The sequence below is a fragment of the Mugil cephalus genome, chromosome 2 (assembly GCF_022458985.1).
Source record: "Mugil cephalus isolate CIBA_MC_2020 chromosome 2, CIBA_Mcephalus_1.1, whole genome shotgun sequence".
In the NCBI taxonomy this organism is placed as follows: Eukaryota; Metazoa; Chordata; class Actinopteri; order Mugiliformes; family Mugilidae; genus Mugil; species Mugil cephalus.
The window spans coordinates 4,756,027-4,777,233 of NC_061771.1; the positions used below are offsets into that span (position 1 = coordinate 4,756,027).

Consider the following 21,207-nt stretch of genomic DNA (forward strand, 5'->3'; position numbering starts at 1 on the left):
ATATCAGTTTGGATCATACGCAAATAAGTGTTAAAACAGACGTTAGAATTCAGGGTTTGGAGAAATAAAGTGAGCAAATGAAACTGACGCCGAAAAAGGGGGGAAAGAAAAAATAATTGATTAATGTAATCCGAGCAGCATTCCTTTGTAAAGCCGAGGCAGAAGTTGAATGATCGCTTGGTTATCTCAGTGGGTGAGCTAACTGTTTACACTGTTTACTGAGTAACACAGTGGGTCAATATTATCCCTGTGTGAAAGAGAGCGATGAGGACAGATGGTGAGAGTGTGAACGAATGCAAAAGTATAAAAAACAGCAGATGTGAAGTGTTCAGTCTGGAGGTCAAAGGTCAAATGTATGAGTCACATGGGTGAAACCAGGAAACAGAGAAGTGGAGACACATTTCCACAGTGTCTTCCTTTATCTTTACGGTGGAGCAGAAGTAAAGCTTACACGACTTCAGTGAACTGACATATGACCATGATAAGAGACCCAGTGGAAAATGAGTAAGTACACACTCCGAACACTAGTTTTTAATGTAACGCTGTTTACTTTGTTGGTGTCAGCTTATTTTATTGTGATAATGTTATAATAGCATTTCTATATCAAAACAGAGTGACAATAAACCCGAACCTGAGTTTATTGCTGTGTTATGAAATCAGGTTATTCAGCGTTAATGATTCAGCAGCGCATAGTGGTTCACTTCTCATCTGCTGTGGTCAGAGCAGTTAGGCTCAGTTCTGTTTAAGTCCCTCCAGTTCACGTCAGTCGTTTGTGCTCATTTAGTTACACTCTGTTCCGCTGTGTGTCGTTTAACGTCAAGGTCGGGTGTGCGATGTCATGTCACATCACGCTCATACTGTCAACCTTTCCCCAGGGTTTCTGCAGCTAATGACTGTCAGAATAGAATATCCATGGACCTCTTCCTGCATTTCTCACTCATACCAGCAGTAAGTCATGCATTCATTTAATCAGCAGGATGAGCATTAAACGACAACATGACAACCAGCTGATTCATAAAATGCTCCAATTTCCAGAAAGGCAGCACCTGCTGGAGTTAAAGGTTCAACTGAGAAGGTTCATTTTTTGACGGTTCTGCTCCATAACACCTTTCATGACTGTTACAGTGCTCTGTTTATGTTGAATGATAGGTGGTAGTTCAACTATATGGTCATTAAGGAGTATGTAGTTTGTGGTTGCTGTGGTGGTTGAATTAAACTGACTCAAATGGGAATGTCAGGATCAAAGAAACAATACAATTCCACAGCACCTGCAAAGCACAGCCTCCGAAAGGAAAACATAGATGAATCGACATCTGTTTCAGTGTATATTGCTTTTTCCCCACACACTGTTACACCAAGAGCAGCATGTACGTCTGAATAGACCCCTTCATGGCTAACGTCGTGACATCACAACGTAAGCTGGAGGCAAAACAGAGGGAAGCTTGAGGGGAACACTGTCACTTTCAACCAGGAAAATGTCGTCTTGCTGTATTCTGTGGAGCCAAAACCGAAAAATCACTAACTTGAAGTTTCCTCACATACCAGCCACTGCAAGTTGTAGACAATTGTGGTTTGGCGATTAAAAGAAAGGATTGGAGTGAGACAATCAACAACGGGCCCACTTCTTATCAGATAAGATTAATAGTAATGCATCATCAGTTACACATCAATGCTAATGCTAACAGCGAGCTAATGCAACGTTCCCCTCCACAGTAGTTCCACTTCCTTCTGGTAATGTTTTTGTTGGAGAGGCTTCACTTGATAAAGATGGACTTTGTCCCCTCTGTGTCCATCCCGTGAGTGAGAGTGTAGGGGTCCATCAGTCAGAGTCAACTTTTTAAAATAACACTCACAGTCTCAGAGAGTGAGTGTATTAGTATATTCTCTAAAATATGTGTTTTCCTCGTCCATTCGTGCCAAAACACAAATTGAAATTGAAATATGCTAACCACTGTTTACAAACTACAGTGCTTGAAATGTTTGGCATCCAGTTGAGCCGGATAAAAATGTCACATTGTTTACAAACCATGAAGGGGTCTATACAGGGGGACTTGAGGGCCGTCAAAAGAACAAACAAAGAGACAAACAGTGCATGGTAGAATCCTTCTTCCAGAACAGATGCTTCTGTACGCTACATTAACCACCACTGACAAGATACTTCCACTTTCACCAAGTTGCAATGAAACAAATGAAACATTGTTCTGGTGACTTTCTTTGTGTATAATGTTTCGTTACCTTGTTGTCCAGGTGTTGATTGCAGGGGTGCTGTCATGCCTCCAGAAAAGACAACAGAGACTGACCTTTGACCAAAGACTGCCCTGCCTGGGGGGACGTTTTGGTATTGTAGTGTAAGTCAACAGCAACAGTAGCCTCAAGGAAATAATACCAAAGCTTTACATCTCTACACAACAGTGTTGGGGTTAACGAGTTACAAAGTAACGGATTACTGTAAACGATATTACTTTTTAGGGTAACGAAGTAAAGTAACGCATTGCACTAAAAATATCGGTATCTACACTACTTTACTAGACTATATTTGAGTCGAGTGACGTTGCTGGAGTCGGAGACTGTGGGATTTCGGTCAGTGGCGATATTCTCATTACTTTAAGTTTATAGCTCGAAAGGATAAAAATATTCTAGTGAAATGCACTCAATGCCCAGGCGATAAGTTTCTTTCAACTGCTGCGAAGTCAATGAGCAATGACCAGTCCAAGCATTTGTCAGCCCAGCATGGCAATACAAAATTTGTGGCGAATGATCCAGTTCGCCGGTCATCTGGAGGAGTCGATGAGCAGCCGACCCCACCTAAATAGGCAAAGCTGTTTTCAAGTGTTGGAGCGCAGAAGCAGGTAACACCCGTGGCGGCTGGCCAATAGAGGGCGCTAGGGCGCCGCCCCACCACTCGACACTCGCCACATTACCTTGAATAAGACATAAAAAATGTAAATAAAAATGAAATAATAAAATAAAAATATTTCTAAATGTATGTTTATACATTTTTAGTTGTGCAAGATAAATATTTTATAGTTAATGATGAGTAAAGTTGTTTCGTTCATTGACGTTGTCTGATTGGTGACGTATTTCCGCCCTGGGGCTCAAAAATCTTTGCCCATAGACTCTCGTTAACAGTTGTACATTCGCAGTAACTCCTCTTCGATACAAGAGATAGGACCATGCTGGGCCGCTATGCCATAGGGCGCAAATCTCCTGCACCCAGAGCTGGATGCAGCTTGATTTGCATACCACCACCCTCCCGCCATGGGGCTGACGTCACAGCCGTCCGTCATAAAGTGCGGCTGATTTGACCGGTCGAGCCGCGGGAGTTAGAGACGATCGGACAGAGATGCAATAGAGAAAGAGAAATTAAATAATAAAGTGAAGTCACCTAAAAGAATACCTTCGACGTGAAAGAGCTCGGACCTGATCAGCCGAACATCACAGTTAATCAGCAGTCCAAAGACAGAGGGAGACAGTACACTCAGTCTTTTTCCAGGACCTGGTTTAGCAACAAGGCTAGGCTAACTGCATGTAGCGAGGCTAATGCTTTATTCTGCTTTCCCTGCCTCCTTTTTCAAACGTCAGGACCTGACCCTGCATGGATTAAGACAGGTATGACTGACTTAAAGCACTTTTAAGAAGTCAAAGTGGATCTGGGATCCAAATGGAAAATGCACTGCGACTAGCCATGTTTGGCTACATGACATTATCATGTTGATGAATGAAAACTCCACCAGCCGCCACTGGGTAACACAGAACGACATTAACAGGCTGGTTGTTGGGTTTTGATTTTTGTCCATGTATCTACTCGGTACATTAAGAAACGGGAAAGTAAAGTAATAAGTAGTGAAGTTACTTTTCAAATGCAATAAATAGTAAAGTAATCTCATTACAATTTACAGAAGTAACTAGTAATAAGTAACTAATTACTTTTTTTGCGTAACTTCCCCAACGCTGATGACAGCTACATCACTAAGACCTTCAAGAATATTTAGAAAATGTTAAATATGTTTGGATAATCTATGGTCTGGATGACTGAGGAACCCTTAGAGGCAGATTCAAGATGACTTTCCCCATATCGCTGCCTCCAATTAAAGAGTGTTTTGCTGTCATTGTCCCCAGGCCTCTAGATACTATAGGCAGCCTCAGTAATCGATGGTCCTATGGCTTTGCCTTTGGTGCCGTGTCCAGTAGCGTCTTGCTGCTCTTCTCTGAACGTTACATCCCCTTCACTGTCCCGCCCTGGGCCAGAGGTACGCTGTCACCCTCCTAATACCTTCACCATGCATGTGTGATAAACAAACATGTGGACTTACGCAGTGTTCTCGGACTGTGATCCTCAGCTATCATGTACTTGGTTGGAGCTTTGGAGGTGGGCCTGGTGTACTTCCCTTTCTTCGCCTGTCTGTCCACACCATTCCGAATGGCCGGGGGAGTGCTGGGAATACTCTACTCTGTGTCCTGGTAAACGTTCAGTCAGATTACATCTTCACCAGTTTTTGTGTCATCAATGAAAGCAATAATTCCAATGTGATGGCCTCTTCACCGAAGCTAATGAAAAACAAGCGGAGGGACATTTAAAATGATCCATTTGTTAAATGGGCGTTAATTGTCTGTGCTTATTTCTAGGATCATCATTCATGTCTGGGATACAGTCACCTGTCCCAGTGGTGAGGTAGGTGAGTACGAAACACAACGGCATGAAATCCAGACTCATCCTGACGTGACTTTTGCGGTGTTGTTACCACCAAGCACCCAACACCTGTCCCTCACCTCTGGATATCAGATCACACCTACATGAATTAGTCTCTGAAAAAACAACATGTCATTAAGAAGTCTGTATTTATTTGAGGTGACACTGGTGGCAGGTGACGTCAGCACATTGATGTATAACTCCATGTTTCCACATGTGTGAAGATTTTGGGTCAGTACCAGAAGATTATTGTCCAGTGGCCCACCATCGTCTCTCTCCTCTTCCTCTTGTGCCGATTTATCTACGTGCTGATTAAAGCTGTTCGAAAACCAGAGGTCAGCGGCTTTAAATGATGATGATGATGGTTGCTCTGTATTAGCCTGTGGGAAAGATTGTGTGTTTTTTGCTTTCTCTATTCTCCTGCATTGCTTTATTTTGTTCTCATTTTGTAGTTCTCACTATCAAGCTTATCTGTCCTTCCTAGTTCTGTATTTTTGACAGGTGGTTCAACTGCCATTTGAACTGAGAACTTTTCGAGTTGTAAATGACTGACTAACAATTGTAATTCTATGAGTATCATTAATCTAAATCTGCTGCCAGGACACTGATGAGCTGACTGAGCAGCACCAGGTGCAGCATGTTAAGAGACTGCTGAAGAAAACACCTGAAGAAAGGTAGAAATACACTCTTATGCACATTACTTAACATGTTCACAAAGATAATGCTGAAGATTATTGCACTTTTAGTGCACTTTTTCTTTCAAACTCTCAGCATTTGTCACTAATTTCACTGCAATCATCATAGGATATTCAGGTTTAATGAGTGAGGTTAATATTTGCAGTTGGTTGTAGAGAGATAATCCATCAAATGGAAAGTTACATCTGTTACACATCAAAGATTTGAGAGTCAGCTGTCGTTGTAGTCACAGTATAACCGCTCTTAAATAGGATGATGCTCACGCCTATAGTACAAGCGCAGTGTTTTTGAGCTGCCTGTGTGTGTCGCAGCAAGCCTCTCGGCTGGTTCCAGAGACGAGTGTACAAGTGGGACCCCTACTTCAAGTTTCCCAACAGGATCATTGGGACTGCCATCATATCACTTATTGGTCTATATACGGTAAAGAATGACATGTTTTACATATTACATGTGCAAAATCAAACGTCCATTTGCTTCGTTTTGCAGAACGTGTACATGTACTGGAGGGATTTGTTTGTCTTTCTGACGTTCCTCTAGATGACGCTAGCAGACTACAGTCTCAGTAATGTTGCTTTTGACCATATCTCCAACTGGAAGAATACTCTGCAACACCTGGTTAACGCTTGTAACCAGACAGAAGCTCTGAGCCTCATGATACCACAGCTGGAAGAATTCATCTATGTGGCCAGGAGTGAGTTGTTTTGCATGTCATCAACAGATCGATCCTCTTTTCTTGACTGTCACAACAGAACTGAAATAGGCCTGAAACAAATGGAGTAAAAATTAAGCGTTGACTTTTTGTTTATTTAAGAGTCATGGCTAGCGACCACTATCTTTGCCAGTCTCAACTCTGTTGCCTACACCTTCCATATCTTGGCATGTTACAGGTAAGAGACCTAAATAATAAGCATAATAAATGCTCAAAAGAATAAAATGTTCCAACGTTAACAGAGTTCCCCTAGCAGTGAGGAGAGAAACAAATCTACATGCCTGCATTGAAATGAGACACATACTCTCTCCTTAGGAAACACTTGAAGAGACTGTGGAAAGGACAGAAGGATTTTCTTCCTGAGAAGTTTCACAACCCTAAATCTGCTATCAGTGTTGTAAATAACGCACTCACACACACACACACACACACACTGAGCAGACATTATATGATTCCAGGACAATTTGGTGATAAAGATCAAGAATTATCATTAATGTAGGTTCCAGGTCATGTTACAACGCATGACCTGCTTAAAAATATGGGCCATGTATCATAAGACATGATGTAACTGGATCAACAGTTCAAAATACTACATATACAGTGTCTGTGTTTTCATCTCATTTGTCATCTCAGCATTTACAGTGTCACTTAAACAGAAAAAAAGCACAAACAAGTATTCTCATTTGATTCTACAGGCCTCTATTGCAAGATACTCTGGATGGCAAATAGCTTTCACGCTGTGGGGTAAGCTTCATCATCAAAACAAAACGAGCAGCTAATGCATGTACTGTATCTTTTCAAACATAAAACACGACTACTTCCTGCATTAAGGTTTTAGGACTATAAGAAATGTTTCAAGAGAATCATCAGCTCTTAGTCATTTGGTGTGTTAACAGTGGCGTTATGGCCCCCATGTTTCCTTGTTGTGGCACTAAAGCGCCACCTGTTGGCAGGTTAATTGAAGGCTCAGCAGTTGCTGTGGTTTGTGTTTGTGGTTTTCACCTAAACCCAAACATATGCATTCTGTCTACCTGACAAATTCCTTTGTGTTTGTGTTATTACGGTCAAAAAAATGATTTTCTTTTTTTTTTTTTTTTTTTTTAGGTTACATCATTGTCCATTTTGTCTACTTCCTGTTTGCTCTGCTGTTGGCCTATGCGCTGGTCCTACCTATACAGCATGGAAAAGTACTGGTCATGCTCAGCAACCTGGGGATCATACTGTGAGGCCGCTTTCTATGTGTCTATGTGAGGGCGTGTGAATGAACCCAGACGCTCATGGGTTTTTATTTTTCTCTCAGTGTGACCATCGGCCTGGTGATCGGTCTGGTGATTGTCCAGGTACTTCTCGTTCAGATCTTCTTCCTTCAGGATAAAATGTCTCCGACAGATAAACAGAAACCTCTGGCTCTCAATAACAGGTGGGTGTATTCTACGACTGTAAAGTACGTACTCACACTTAAACCCTGATTTTTTTTTTCTCTTAAAACAGAAAGTTGTGCTTGACAATGGCCAAAACACAGCATTTTATTGTAATTAGGGAATTGCCACAATTTCTTAAGAAACATTCACTTCCCCATTTGCTGATTAACTCCAAAGAATGCAAGTAACTTAAAAAATAAACATTTCCCGTCCCTGTCTCTTCCAGGAAGGCATTCCACTGCTTCAACTACTTCTTCTTTTTCTACAACGTGGTTATGGGGATCAGCAACTGCATACTGAGGCTGCTAACAAGCATCGTGGTGGGAACATGGTTGGTGTCGCGCATAGACCGAACCATCATGCAGAGGGGTTATGAAACCATGGATGCAGGTGAGCTTAAATTCACCTGAAAACATCTCCAACATAAAATATACTTTCAGGGTATTAAATAGTATCTCTAACAACCACAAAATGTTGCAGCCTAACCTTTGTTTTTTCTTCTTTTTAAATACACAAAACAATTTAATCATTGTTATTATTGGTTGTTTATGGGGGTTTGCGGGAGCTTGAGGGTAGAGTTACGTGCTCGTACACGCATCTTCCAGGAGATGGCAGCATTTCCTTGAGGTTTTAGGGAAAGGTCAATTAGGAAGAGTCACGAGGGGCAAAACTGAAGAAAAATACATACATTAGTAAATACATTAGTAAGATTTATGACTGCAGGACACAACTTTGTCATCATTTTTCATCGGCAGTATGTAACACAGAAAAGCTAACTTGTTAGATCATTTTCATTAATTGTTCATCAAGGGCATACTCTTCTTGTAAGGCAATGCTCCTCCTCATAAATGTGGTGAGAATTTATCAGTATTCATTTTCTTTTATGTCCCAGGCTACACCACATGGATTGGGATGATCTTTGCTGATCATTATCACAACAACCCAGTCATGGTATGTTTCTGCCAGCTGCTCGTCTCCAACACGATGGAGAGACACAATGCATCTGAATACTCAACATTCAGCAACCCTCATCCTCAAGGTCAGCACCTGTACCGTGAACAATGACCCATCACCACTGCTGTCTTGTTTCTGCTAATCGCTCTCCCCGTTTTTTCTAGAATCCACTGTGAACAGCCTGGCCAGGAGGCGCTGGGCATTACTTTACACGTTACTGAGAAACCCTCATCTCATCCTGCTCAGAAAGCACCACCTCCCCACAACTTCCTCATCATCTCCATCTCCTCAGTCAGAGACAGTGACCCGGGCCTGGCTCATGACATCGCAAACGCAGAGCTGCCAAGCAGTGTCGCAGCCACTACCGGAGATCACAGTCACACCAGCAGAGGATGGTTAAAAATGCCCTTTCATTAATTCTGGCTTGTTCCAAATGCTAGAGTCGAAAATGAATGGTGCAGCCTTTAGATATTTATCAAAGAAGAACTTCAAGGTCTTTCCCTTATTGGAATTGTTGGCAAGTCACTGTAACTCTGCTTCTTTGAGGACAGTATTGACATCTGTCAAAATATGTTGTGCACTTATTAGGTGACTAGTCTGACAGCTTAAAATGTCATAAATAATAATCCAGAGTAATTTACCCATTTGGGTGTTGTCTAATAAAGTGTGTCAAGCTGTGCAGCTTGAGGGGTTTCATAGCTGTTGCATGTATGTTTTTTTAACCCTTGACTTCAGACATTAGCTCATGTGTCTGCGATTCTAAGGCATCTGCATGAAAACTTTTTTTTTTTTTTTTTTTAATTAAAATTATGTGAACTGACTCATACAGCCGTTCTGATTTTTATCTCCAGCAGACAGAACTTTTTTTTTTTAAGCCTTATTCGATCCAGCTGTATAACAGCTCAGCTTTTTGGAACAATTAAGTTACTATGACCAAGCAGTTTTCCTTGTGAATCATTAATGTCTGTCTAAGTATGTTATGAAAGGTAATGGGTTCCAGGCATTTAAATGGACAGTTTTGTTTATGTTGTTGTTGTTTTTATGAATTTGTATATAGCTGAGAGCAAAAGCAGAGCTCCACAAATATAATTTCTGGTAAAGACTAACAAATGATCGGTTTTATAATGTTGTTTTGTCAAATGTTTTTTATGAGTCCTTGGAAGATGGATTTCTGTCTCTCCTGACAGACAATAAAGTGTATCTACCCATTTATCTACGTAATTTCATAATAACATCACGATACTCAATTCAGGCTAACTTACTTTTTTAAAATAAATAAATGCTAATTAATCACTAAATTTACTAACTAACAGGAAGTACTGGATTGAATTTGAACTTGTTGTCGTGAGCATGCGCGTGATGTTAGCGTTGAGAGAAGACGTTCAATAGCGTTTAGCTAGCTACTTCAAATTACTCAGGTAACTTTAAACTTGGAAATATCGTTTAATTCGAAGTAACACCATTAGACAGTGTACACAACATCGGATAGTGTACGAAGGATCGACTTTGGGCCGAAACGGCAAGTAATTTTCACCACTAGCTGCAAAGCAGCTCCAGCCAACGGTTAGCCGTTAGCCAACTCTTCCATGTGGATTTGGACACACGCGACTCCCGATCTTTAAGTTTTTGCCTGAATCCAGTTTACTTTAGTATTTGAGAGTTTGAAAAACTGGAGGCCTGCCAACTTAACTTGAAGACGGAGGTAAGACATTTCTGTTGATTAAATGTTACTCGCCGTTTAAATGTTGCCTTTCCCAAAGTGAACCCAGATGTTTTTTTTGATTTTGTTTTTTATCGTCTGAAACTAGGCTTTTCAAAAAATATATATCAATAGTAGCTTTGCATTGTGTAAAAAAGTGTACGAGACAAGTTTCAAATTAACTGAAACTGTAAAACACCTTCAGAAGCACGAAGCAAGAAAATGGAAAAATCTCATTGGTCGCCATCATGTTTTTGTTTGTTGGTGTCTTTGAATGGTTGCTCGTGTTACACTGACAGTATGACAGCTAAACAGAAATACAGTACTCTGGGGAAAGACATTTAGGGGACTAATGAACAACATGCTCAAGTTGGCTCCTGTCTTGGATATTTTTCTTAGATTTTTTAACTAGCGCGTTGTTTCTGTGTCAGTCTTTGCCTACCAAGATGTCAGACACCGAGTCTATAAAGAAAATGTTGAGGGCTGTACTCCAGTCCAGCAAGGGTGGCGTGTCTATTACCAGCCTCCAGTCAGACTATCGGTCACTATGCGGAGAGAGTATCCCGCTGAAGAAGCTTGGTTTCACAAAGCTGGAGGACTACCTCAGGACCATTCCCTCTGTGGTGCGCTTAGAGTTCTGCAAGGGTGAGGTGAGTACCAGAGCTTACCTCTTAGGTATTTGATTCAGTCTGAAATGGTTAGGTCAGAAAGTATATTTTCAAATCTATAATGATAATTTCTCTATTAATAAACGTTTGCTCCCTAGTTGAAGTGCTACGCTGCAGTGTGTAAAGAGACGGCCCACATTGCTGAGCTGGTTGCCAGGCAGAAGAGCTCCAAGAAAGCTGGTCACTCCCAAGTCGTCAACTGCAAGATGAGATTCAAACCATCCAACCCCTACATGCTCAATAGTAGGAGACACATATTATTTGGAACAGATTTGTCTCTTAAACCACAGTTCGATCTCGCATTTTTCTACTTCAGTTAAATTTGATCTATTGTCCTATTGTGCGTCTTCAGTAAAACCAAGATCCTGTCTCCGCCAACCCTCCGCGGGTTGTACCAAGTCTCCAGTAAATCGTCCTTTGCTCCATGGGGGCCAGCGAGGCTTCAGTGCCTCAGGAGACTACAGGTAGGCAATATCAGTATTGTTTGTCGAGAAATCACAAGTAGTAGCTACACTTTCAGCTTGTGGTCATCATCAAAACAAAAGCTTTTTGTGTTTCTTTGCATGTCAGGCAGTTGGATCAGAAGTTAAGCGTTATCACCCCGGTTGAACACCGACCACCAGCTCCTCAACCATCTGTAAAGCAGGATTGCAACAGGTGGGCAACAATAGAGGAAATTGTCTTAATGACCTGGTTGTTCTGTACTTTCAGGTAGTCGTGAAACAAAAAGTGCATATGCAGTTGTTTTAACGCATCAGTAGTATCGTTGTTCTGTCTTTCTCACTGCTTTTAAAAATATGTGGTTGCTTCATAGAAAATTATTAGAAGCACTTGAATGGCCAGAGCTTACTTTATCTGGAACAGAAGCAAAACATGTGCATTTAGTGACAGATTTCATGAAAAGACCACTGTGCATAAATCTTACTATGTTGTCAACAGGAGAGAGAAGGAAGTGGTGAACCCCAGGAATCCCACAGGTACACGAGAACCCCTTCATTGTGTTTTAATAAGGTTCACAGTTAATTCTTTTTGAGTCTCAATATAATGCGGGTTTAAAAAAGAAGAGTATCAAAGATACTGAAGGAATATGCACTGAATTTCAAGCCAAAATAGTTGATACTGTGAATCTTGTTAACACAGAATCACATTCTGTAGTATTCACCTGTGCAGTTGCCATAAGTAGACGGAAGTTAACATGAGTGATGTTCAGTCAGTGTCTCATAGAACTGTGACTTTTTGTCAACTTTGCATTTGCATGCAGTTAATGCAGGGAATAAGTCAAATTTATTTTGTACATTTGTAGTTGAAACGGCTCAAAGTGCTTCAAAATAAAGGACGAATGCAAAACATAAAGCAGAGACACTTTAACAGTAAAAACAAACAAAATGACTATAATTAGAATTATTGGACAGATAGTGGGCCAATAATAATTTTTCTGGAAATGTATCAAAAGACACAGTTGAGTGACCTGTGTATCACTGGAAAAGCTGTATTAGAGTCTGTATTATATGACCACACCACTAACACGATACAAAATAATTGAAATATGGAAACCAGATTACCTAACAACCAGCCAAATATCAGTGAGGAGATTGATGAGATATCACCGTTATTGGTCATTGCTTCTTCTTTGCGCCTTCTTTCAGAGATGTCTCCTGAACATGTATCCAGACCCAGTCAATCCCAGGTACAAAAAAATCTTAACTTTTGTCAGTATTAGAAGGGCAGTGCAGCTGTTTTTGGATTATCTCAGTAGATAAATTTGCATTGTCAGACAAGGTACTTAGTAACGTACCACAAGTAACATTCAATCTCTTTGTACAGTTTAGTACGTACGACGTGCAACTAGTGCAGAGCAGAATATCTCAGCTCCTGAAGAAGTACTGCAATGGTCTGTGGATGTCAAAACTGTCAGAGGTCTACAGTAAAATGTACAATCAGAAGCTACATCCTCAGGTTCTCAAAGACATGGAAAAGTGGACAGACATCTGTATGGTGAGTCCACATCCTTGATGTGTTAAAACGTGTCTACATGCCTTTATCTTTATCTACAAACTGCAGTTCATTAAATGAGTTGTTATTTTCACTTCTTTTATGAAGCAGCTGCTGCAATCCCGTTTCAGTTGCTTCCAGTATCTTGTCATTTAGGAAATTGTATTATTTGGATATGTCGGTAACAAAAACCTTTTTTTAGGGATTTAATGGCTATGCAACAACTTAATTTCCAGTATTTCTCTCGCAAATCTTGGATTCCACAGGTGGAGCAACCTTCCATCACCAACCGAGCTGACCGGCTCATCTATCCTCCTTTGACTCCAAAGCCCGCTACAGTCCCTTCAAAAAGCGCCGTCAACTCCTGTCCAGCATCACCCGTCAACATAAGCCCCGTCACTGATGCCGTTTCTTCAAATCCCTCAGCACTTCCACTTTCTACACCTCTCTTCCCATCTCCTGTTCCTCAACCCAGAGTTTCTCCAAAAAGCCTGTTGTCTAAGGCCACCTTCGTTTTTCCTCCACAACCTGATGTCTCTGCAGTCAAATTACGAAGCCCTGCCAAAAACCCAGCTGTTGCTCCCCGACTTCCCTCGCATATCGATCGTGCAGTCCGTGCTAGCGGTGGATGTAAAGAGGATCACATTTTACCTACAGCTACAATCGGCCATGGCCAACACACCGAGCCCTTATCCCCCACACAGCCTTCCCTCACATCCACCAACTCTCCTGCAGTAGCTTCCTCCACCTTCCTCCAACCTGACCGTGACATTTTACCTCTTTTGAAGGTCACATCGCCTCAGCCTTCCCATCCTGCCCCCTGTCCTCCCTCTTCTACTGTCGTTGTGACAGCTGAGGTGCGTCAGAGGATAAAAGAGCTTCTGTCAAAGTACAGCCATGGTCTGTGGGCCCATGCTTTGCCGACACTTTTTATGGACACATACAAGACACCGTTCCCCCAGTATGTTCTGGACAACTTGTCTCTTTTGCTTGATATATGCAATGTGGAGTACCCGTTGCCTCATGACAAGCAGAAGGTGAGGAGAAGATGGTGCAGACGATGTAATTCAATGTACAACAGATATTTTTTAAACACAAAGGATAAGTCATGAGTGAGAAATATACAAATGTGTGTTACTAAACAATTCAAAACCGTGACAAATGTGGTCCAGGATATTGTTGTTCAGACTTGGCTGTTGCAGTTTATCTAGCTTGAGCTGACAGTAACTGGGTTAACTTGTGAAAAGTGAAAATAAGTCCTGGTAGGACTTTGGAAGCAGAACCTGCCTTTTAAAAAAAAAATAATTATTCGTTTCCGCTTGCTTATTTAAGTTTTGGCAGTTTTCTACATTCTACATGATATATTACTGCCATCGCCAGGGTGGAACGGTGAACTTGGATCGCTCTTCAGATTCTGCTTGTTTCCACAGTGTTAAAGCTGCTTTAATCACTTCCTGATTTCCTAAACTACAGTTAACCGATTGTGCAGCATTAATCGTGCAATAAAAAGCAAAATGAATGAATGTGTAATAATGACTTGCTTTTATAAGTACTATGTATTTGTTGGTGATGTGCCTCTCTACGTGCAGGCCATCTTGTATAACTCCAGCAGAGCAGATATGGGACCCGCTAACGGCCAAGAAAGCCAACAGTGCAGCAGCTATCCCCTCCCCTCTGGCCTGGAGGTCCTGGGTCCCGTGGTTCCTCCCTGTCTGGTTCTTCCCTCAGAGCAGTACCCCTCAGTACTGGTTACTGAGGCCAAGAGCAGCAATGCTGTGACTATAAGGTATGACGCACGTTATTCATGCAAACCTCGATGTATGTTCAATTGTTGCTGAAGTCAGAAACATTATTTTTAATATAGGTGAATGGAACTGAAAACTGGCAAATGAATAACACTTTCAAGAATAATTTGCAACATCACAGACTCTTAACGCCAAGTTCAGTCAGGCAACAGCAAGTTTTTTTGAAACAGCAGTGAATGACAATGCCAGTCAAGAAATAATTTACAAGCAGTGTTACTAAAAGCTGTTGAACAATTATACATGCTATTTCATTTTCTAAATTTCATTTTAAATGTGGCACAAAAGGAAATATGTTTTTTCTGTACACACCAGGTTGCATACATATTATTGCAAGTTGCTGTTTAACATTCTGTTGCTTTACTCTGTATTGTATTAATGTGCCACACTATCACGTACCCCGCACCCGACTTCTCCTTTTTTCATTTGTACACAATTAACACTGTCTTGTGTTGCTGAAGAGTAGTTTTCAGTGTCAACAATATAAATATAAACTATGAGCAGCTACATCAGCTCTGAATGCATCTTCTGTACTGTGTTATTTTTTGTTTTCCTTGTGTAAAAGCATTATTTAGGTTGCTGCTTCTGAACTCGCTGTGCATATTTTGATAATGTCTCTGCTCAGGTATGTAGGTGAGAACTACTCCAATGCCCAGGAAGCCATGGAGGAAGTCATGCATTCGTTCTACAACCAAAGCCCCACACAGCGTCCTCTGACTAGCCCCACTGTGGGTCAGCTGGTAGCAGTCAGAGGGGCGGAAGGACAAGAGTTTGCCAGAGCACAGGTCATGAAGGTCGTAGCCCCTGGGAAGATCAAGGTAACTTGGTTTTACTTACTTGTCGGATTGTTTTTATTTTAAAACAGTTTATTAACGGTACATTTAATTGCAACACTTAAAGCTTCAGTTAAAAAGGCAAAAACAATTCAATATGTGGGAATACCTGTTTTTAGCACTTCAGCGCAAAATTGATGTAAATCCACTTTGGAGGATTCTGTCTCCAACCTCGAACACAGCTTATGACGGTTTCCTTGCTGTTGGTAGAAGACGTACTGTAGTCTTGCATGAGTCATTACTATGTAACTGAAGGCCTTTTATCTGTCAGGTTTACTACATGGACTACGGCTTTTCTGTGGAGACCAGTGAGAATCATCTGCTAGAGCTCCACCAGGATTTCCTCTCTCTGCCCTTTCAAGCCACAAATGTCAGGGTCGCAGGTACATAGAAGCTTAGAAAATGACCTAATGTAACTAATACGGATGAACAAAAGGGCACTATCAGCCTTAATTTGGTTTGAGTATTTATATCCTTTGTGAGAGGGTTTAGGAATTACAGCTCTTACAACTGTGGCTGGATGAATTGTGAAGTGTAGGGATACACTATCTGATCAGCTTCAGCCAAGTGAAGCAAAGATGATTGCACTGTGCTTCCAAGTACAGATGGAAAACCGCCGAAACATACTGTGAAAGCCAACCAGGCCTTTTGAAAGAACTGTAAAGAATGTGAATATTTTGCTATGGTCAAGTCAGTCGATCCCACTCAAGTACGCGTTTCACTTACTGAATTCAAAACTTAGAACAAAAAAGAGACGGTTCATTTCAAATCTACAGTGATGATTGTGTAAATTCTGTCAGTGTCTAAATATTTCCAGTCCTGATTGCACCTACAAGTCATCATTGTTTTCTGCATCTCGCTTCGTCCTCTTGTTAGGACTGGAGGGATTCAGCTCGCATCTATTGCTACTATCCTCCCTGGAAAAATTGGCAGTTGGAAAGATCCTGCTGATGGAAACATTGGAGCCGTGTCAACAGAATGAGATTCCTGCAGCTGTCTTTTATGATACATCTCAGGATGACGACGTCAACATAAACTCCGCCTGCCTTAAGGCTCTTCAGGACAAGACCATGAACAACCCTCTGACTGTACGTTTACATGGTGCTAAGGAGGAGCCAATTTTTAATGCACTATTAAATAGGACTAAGAGCTTATCTGTGGTCCATGTCAGAACTTGACTTTACCACTGAGTGGTGCTGTTATACCATTCTCCCATTGGTCTTTCTTGTGCTGCAGTAGCTGTGTGTTTCATTCAGTCAACCAAAGCAGAAACATGTTAGCCCTCAGTCATGTTTTATACATTTCCCTAACATTTTCTAACAATTATCTCTCTCGTTGCCTGTAGGTAAATGTTACCTATGGAGATGTGTGTGTCACAAATGTATGTCCAGATGGACTCATACACTGCCTGCTGCCCTCTAGAGGAACTGCAAGACTGAACAAGTTACTGGAAGAAACAGATGCATACTTCAAGTCCCAGGTAGACCTCAGAGTATATGAATATTTCCATTCATCTTAACATTTAGGTTAGAGGAAAACAAGAATAAGCTTTGGCATGGGTTGAAATGGTGATTATTCTCACTTATGTGTGCTACATAGAACTACAAAATTGTATTTCCTCCTTAAAATTCTTGATAATGAAGAATCCCATTCTGGTAACTTAATTTCCCCTTAAGTTCCCCTGCTATCAAAATTATTCTGAAAACCAAGCCAAACTCATTACTGATTCATTAAGACTTAGGGGAGTGTTTTTCAAATCTGTATCTAAAATAAGGTCCAGATCTCCTGAGGCTGATGGTCGAATGATGGATCCAGGTGAATGGCCTCCACGGTTTTTACCTGGCTGCCCAGTGCCTCCTTTGCCTACTGTCTGGAATCAGAGAAGTTTTTCATAATTGCATTGTTCGATTTTCTCCCACTAGATTACGTCGGAGTCTCTTGTGTCCAGACCTTTCAGTGGCAAGTTCTGTCTAGCCCGCCACAAAGGAAACTGGGCCAGAGCAGAGGTGAAAACAGAAGCATGATCTCTCATTTACATAAATAACTGACATTAAAAGCCTTAAGTTATTGTGTCCGTACACTTCCAGGTGTATTCTTAGTCACTCACTTTGCTTTTGTTTGCAGATTACCAACATGTATGGAAACAGAGTGATGGAGATTTCCTTCATTGACCTGGGTGTTTCTACAACAGTAGAAGTCACAGATCTTCGAGAGATCCCGCCTCCTTTTCTCCAAAGCTTCACTGTCATCCCACCACAGGTCTGTAGTTTGTGTGTGACTGTGTGGCTCGGTTTGGGAATGGATGCATCTCGGTCGATGTTTCTGTACATAGTATTTAAAGTTTCAGTCAGTCATCTGTGATATGTTTTTCAAAGATACATGCTCTTTGGATCAGCAGAGAAGTCAGGCATGTGTCAGGGGACACTGGGAGGAAAGGAAATGAAGGATTTCATACATGTAAACATGCATCAATGTGTTCTCGTTAGGCTATTAAATGTCGCCTGGCTGACCTCACAGTTCCGGAAGGAGACTGGAGCCCAGAGGCTGTTCTTTGGCTTAAGGAGGCTGTCCTTGTCTCTGGAGACTGTAAAATGAAGGTAATCTCATCTTGTAAAACCATGTCAAAGGTGTATTAATCATGTGATCATAATTATAGTGCAACTGTGTAAAGCAGTCACATTAACCATAAGGTCTCAAACCTTGAATAAGTTGCCTTTGTCTTCCACTTTCCTTCCATCGTTTTAGATCTTGAAGTTAGACCAACATAAAGGGGACAAGCTGGTCTATATGTACCTGTTCATTGGTGTTGACAGTCAGGAGCTGCAAAAGAGCGTCAACCATCAACTAGCCCAGTCAGAGTTGTGGCAGAAACTCACATCTAAGAATGTAACCAGCAGCAGCAGCAGTGGGGATTCAGGTAGTACTGCACACAGAAACGTAATCCACTCTGGGTTTGAGACACTTCCCACCAATACCATTTGTTTTTATACAGTTATTTGGACAGTGAGAGGTATTTGTTGTTTTGGATTTGTTTTTAAGCACCTTTTGGAATGAAGCTGTGACTGTGCAGTTGAAGTGCCTACTCTCAACTTTTACAGTGTGATTTGTGTGTCCTACATTTGTAGGTCTCACTGCTCTAGTTGAGGGGTTGTCTCTGAGCAGCGTTATCAAGGCCTCAGCCCAGCCATGTCACAGAACAGAGGAAGAGGCCGCGACTAAAACTGGAGTGCAGCCACTGACAGTTCCTCCTCCACTGGAGCTCCCCCAGGTTTGTGACTGGGGCCAAAAGAGTATTTAGTATTCATCCGAGGTGGATGTGTATGCATCTTCTGATCAAGTCTGTTCCTGAATATTGGATTTTTGTATTATGTCTCAATGTAAACGTTGTCAGCATGTTTGCATCAGTCCACCATCACCAGACTTTGAAAGTTGAAAACCAAATGTTTCAGTGCCTTGTAAGCCAAACTGAATCAGATATTCAGTCAAAACTTGAAACAAGAGGTATATGATATTTTTCCTGTTTTCCTTTCAGCCTGGTCAGACTATTGACGTGTTTGTGTCAGTTGCGTGTCACCCTGGTTACTTTGTGCTGCAGCCATGGGAGGGCCTGCATAAGCTGGTAGTGTTGATGGGGGAGATGATCCTTTATTATAACCAGACGAACACAACCACAGACATCCAGAAAGGAGGCCTCTATGCTGCCAAGATAGACAAAGAGTAAGTGACCAGTGAATGACGCCACAAACACAGATACATGGCTGCTGGAAGGGCGTGCCGAGCTTTTAAGCATTATTCAGTTCCATCAGACTCTTTCTTTCATCACAGATTGTGTTCTCATGTATCTAGACTCACAGTGATCATAACTAATGACACGTTAGATAAACTTCATAGTTGATCCACAAAATATGTAATTACACTGCTGTGTTATGTAAGATTATGCTTAAATTATTTGTAAATGGTCTTATTAAGGCCTTTGCAGTCTCTTTTGTGCTGTTTTGATAACCCAAATGTAAAAATAAGCAACTGCTGCTGTCTGATGGTTGATGGCTTAATGGATCCCTGCCTCTACCTAGCTGGCACCGGGTGCAGGTGAAGGGCTTTCTGTCCAATGGGTTGGTTTCTGTCTACGAGCTGGACCGCGGTAAACATGAGCTGGTCCACAGTAGCTCCATCCGGCCGCTGATAGAAGAATTCAGACAGCTGCCCTTTCAGACTGTCACTGCACAACTGGCAGGTAAGTCAGTCTGTTTCTCAAGGTTTACTGGTTGGTATGCATCAACCTGGAGATGCTCCATACATTTAATATCTACTCATTTAGACATGTCAGTTTCAAAACAACTTTGCCTAGGTATAAAATACAGGTCAACAACACTAGTGTCGTTATTAGTTTTGGTAAACTGAGGCATTTTCACAATACTTAAACTCTTGTTGGCACATCTTGCATATGGCTTTAGTTTTTGAAGAACATCTGTAATAATACTTTTTAATCCAAAATGCTTCCACACACTTTCAGGCCTCACGGAATTTTAGTTTCTCATTTTTTTTTTTTTTTTTTATTTGTTTCTCAATCATTTATCCATCTTGGATAACACGGCCGAGAGCACCTTAATACTGATGCCCTATTTTTCTGTTCATCATCAAGGTGTGATACAGCACCAGTGGTCAGAGGAGGCCTCTATGCTCTTCAGGAACCACGTGGAGAAGCGAGCGCTGGTAGCTCTGGTGGAGAGTGTGCAGGAAATGTCAGAGGCTAAATGTGAGCCGTGGGAGCGCAAGCTAACAGTTTACCTGGTGGACACTACACTGGAGGACAGGGACCTTTGGGTTCACACCATCATGGCTGACATCGATGGTGAACTGTCTTCAGCTGCCTAGGATGTGTCCATGAGGCTCGCCTGACTCTTGGACTGTTAGTGTGACTCATTAAACCCAGGCTTTGAACCTGCCCCAGTTATTTAATGGTTCTATTCATTGTCTATAAGTGAAAAATCACGCTGAAGATGTTGCAATTATTATCATTTTGAAACAAACCTAACTGGTGTTAATTCAGCAACACTTTCCGTTCCTTCAAGTTAAAATAAATGTGTAGCATGTTTTGTGTTGGTTATGACTACTATCCCATGGTTTTGGTTTGTTTGCTGTGCTTTATATACTGAGTGCTTAAAGCGTCTTTGTATTATTTTTCTATTCATATGTGCACATACTATATTTTTGTTAGAGTGGTTGTTTCCAACATGTAGGATGAGGACTGTGGAGTTTATTCTTTGACTTGAAGTTGATTACTTAAAATATAAACTATGGGACTGTTCTTAGTTGGGTCAAAGTTCTTTTCAGGGTGATACCTTTTACATATTCAGGTCATAATGAACACTGCCTTGAGGTATTGAAGTTGCAGCTTTTTAATATACAGTGCCACTTAAAAGTATTTGCAACCCCTCCAAACTTTCTACATTTCTACCTAAAAATCACTCAAAACATCAGCAGATTTTTATGCTTGTTTCTTAAATCAGGAAAACGAATTGTACGTCCAGATCTGCAGGTGTACCTCTATGATTATAAATTTATTTCAAGGCCAAATTAAACGTCATGAGTTCAGGAGTCTTTCCAGGTAATGTAGTGAGACTCTGGTGTTACTCAGTGGTTGTTGTGTTTAAAAAAAAAAAAAAAAAAATCCACAGTCAGGCAGATTGGGAACAAAGGAGATATAAGACGTCTTCGACTCTACAGGTTGACTTCAAGAACA

General features: G+C 41.3%; 2 protein-coding genes across 2 annotated transcripts; both read left to right on the forward strand.

Annotated features, from left to right (window-relative positions):
- The first annotated feature begins 279 nt into the window (after positions 1–279).
- On the forward strand, positions 280–9,691 carry stra6l (STRA6-like). Its single transcript, XM_047576522.1, has 18 exons — positions 280–504; positions 876–948; positions 2,248–2,348; positions 4,120–4,250; positions 4,341–4,461; positions 4,627–4,672; positions 4,915–5,025; positions 5,291–5,364; positions 5,698–5,806; positions 5,924–6,077; positions 6,198–6,273; positions 6,411–6,492; positions 6,791–6,839; positions 7,200–7,317; positions 7,396–7,515; positions 7,743–7,906; positions 8,409–8,555; positions 8,635–9,691. The coding sequence occupies exons 1-18, from the start codon at positions 473–475 to the stop codon at positions 8,868–8,870; spliced, it is 1,944 nt and encodes a 647-aa protein (XP_047432478.1). The 5' UTR covers positions 280–472; the 3' UTR covers positions 8,871–9,691.
- A 117-nt stretch (positions 9,692–9,808) lies between these two features.
- tdrd7a (tudor domain containing 7 a) lies at positions 9,809–20,772 on the forward strand. Its single transcript, XM_047578674.1, has 23 exons — positions 9,809–10,172; positions 10,601–10,819; positions 10,936–11,080; positions 11,190–11,301; positions 11,408–11,494; positions 11,777–11,814; positions 12,484–12,524; positions 12,662–12,832; positions 13,096–13,866; positions 14,419–14,615; positions 15,257–15,449; positions 15,736–15,847; positions 16,341–16,552; positions 16,810–16,944; positions 17,387–17,470; positions 17,589–17,723; positions 17,951–18,061; positions 18,210–18,381; positions 18,590–18,732; positions 18,997–19,181; positions 19,538–19,698; positions 20,107–20,410; positions 20,476–20,772. Exons 2-22 carry the CDS (start codon positions 10,616–10,618, stop codon positions 20,337–20,339), a joined length of 3,642 nt encoding a protein of 1,213 aa, XP_047434630.1. The 5' UTR covers positions 9,809–10,172; positions 10,601–10,615; the 3' UTR covers positions 20,340–20,410; positions 20,476–20,772.
- Positions 20,773–21,207: the final 435 nt, after the last annotated feature.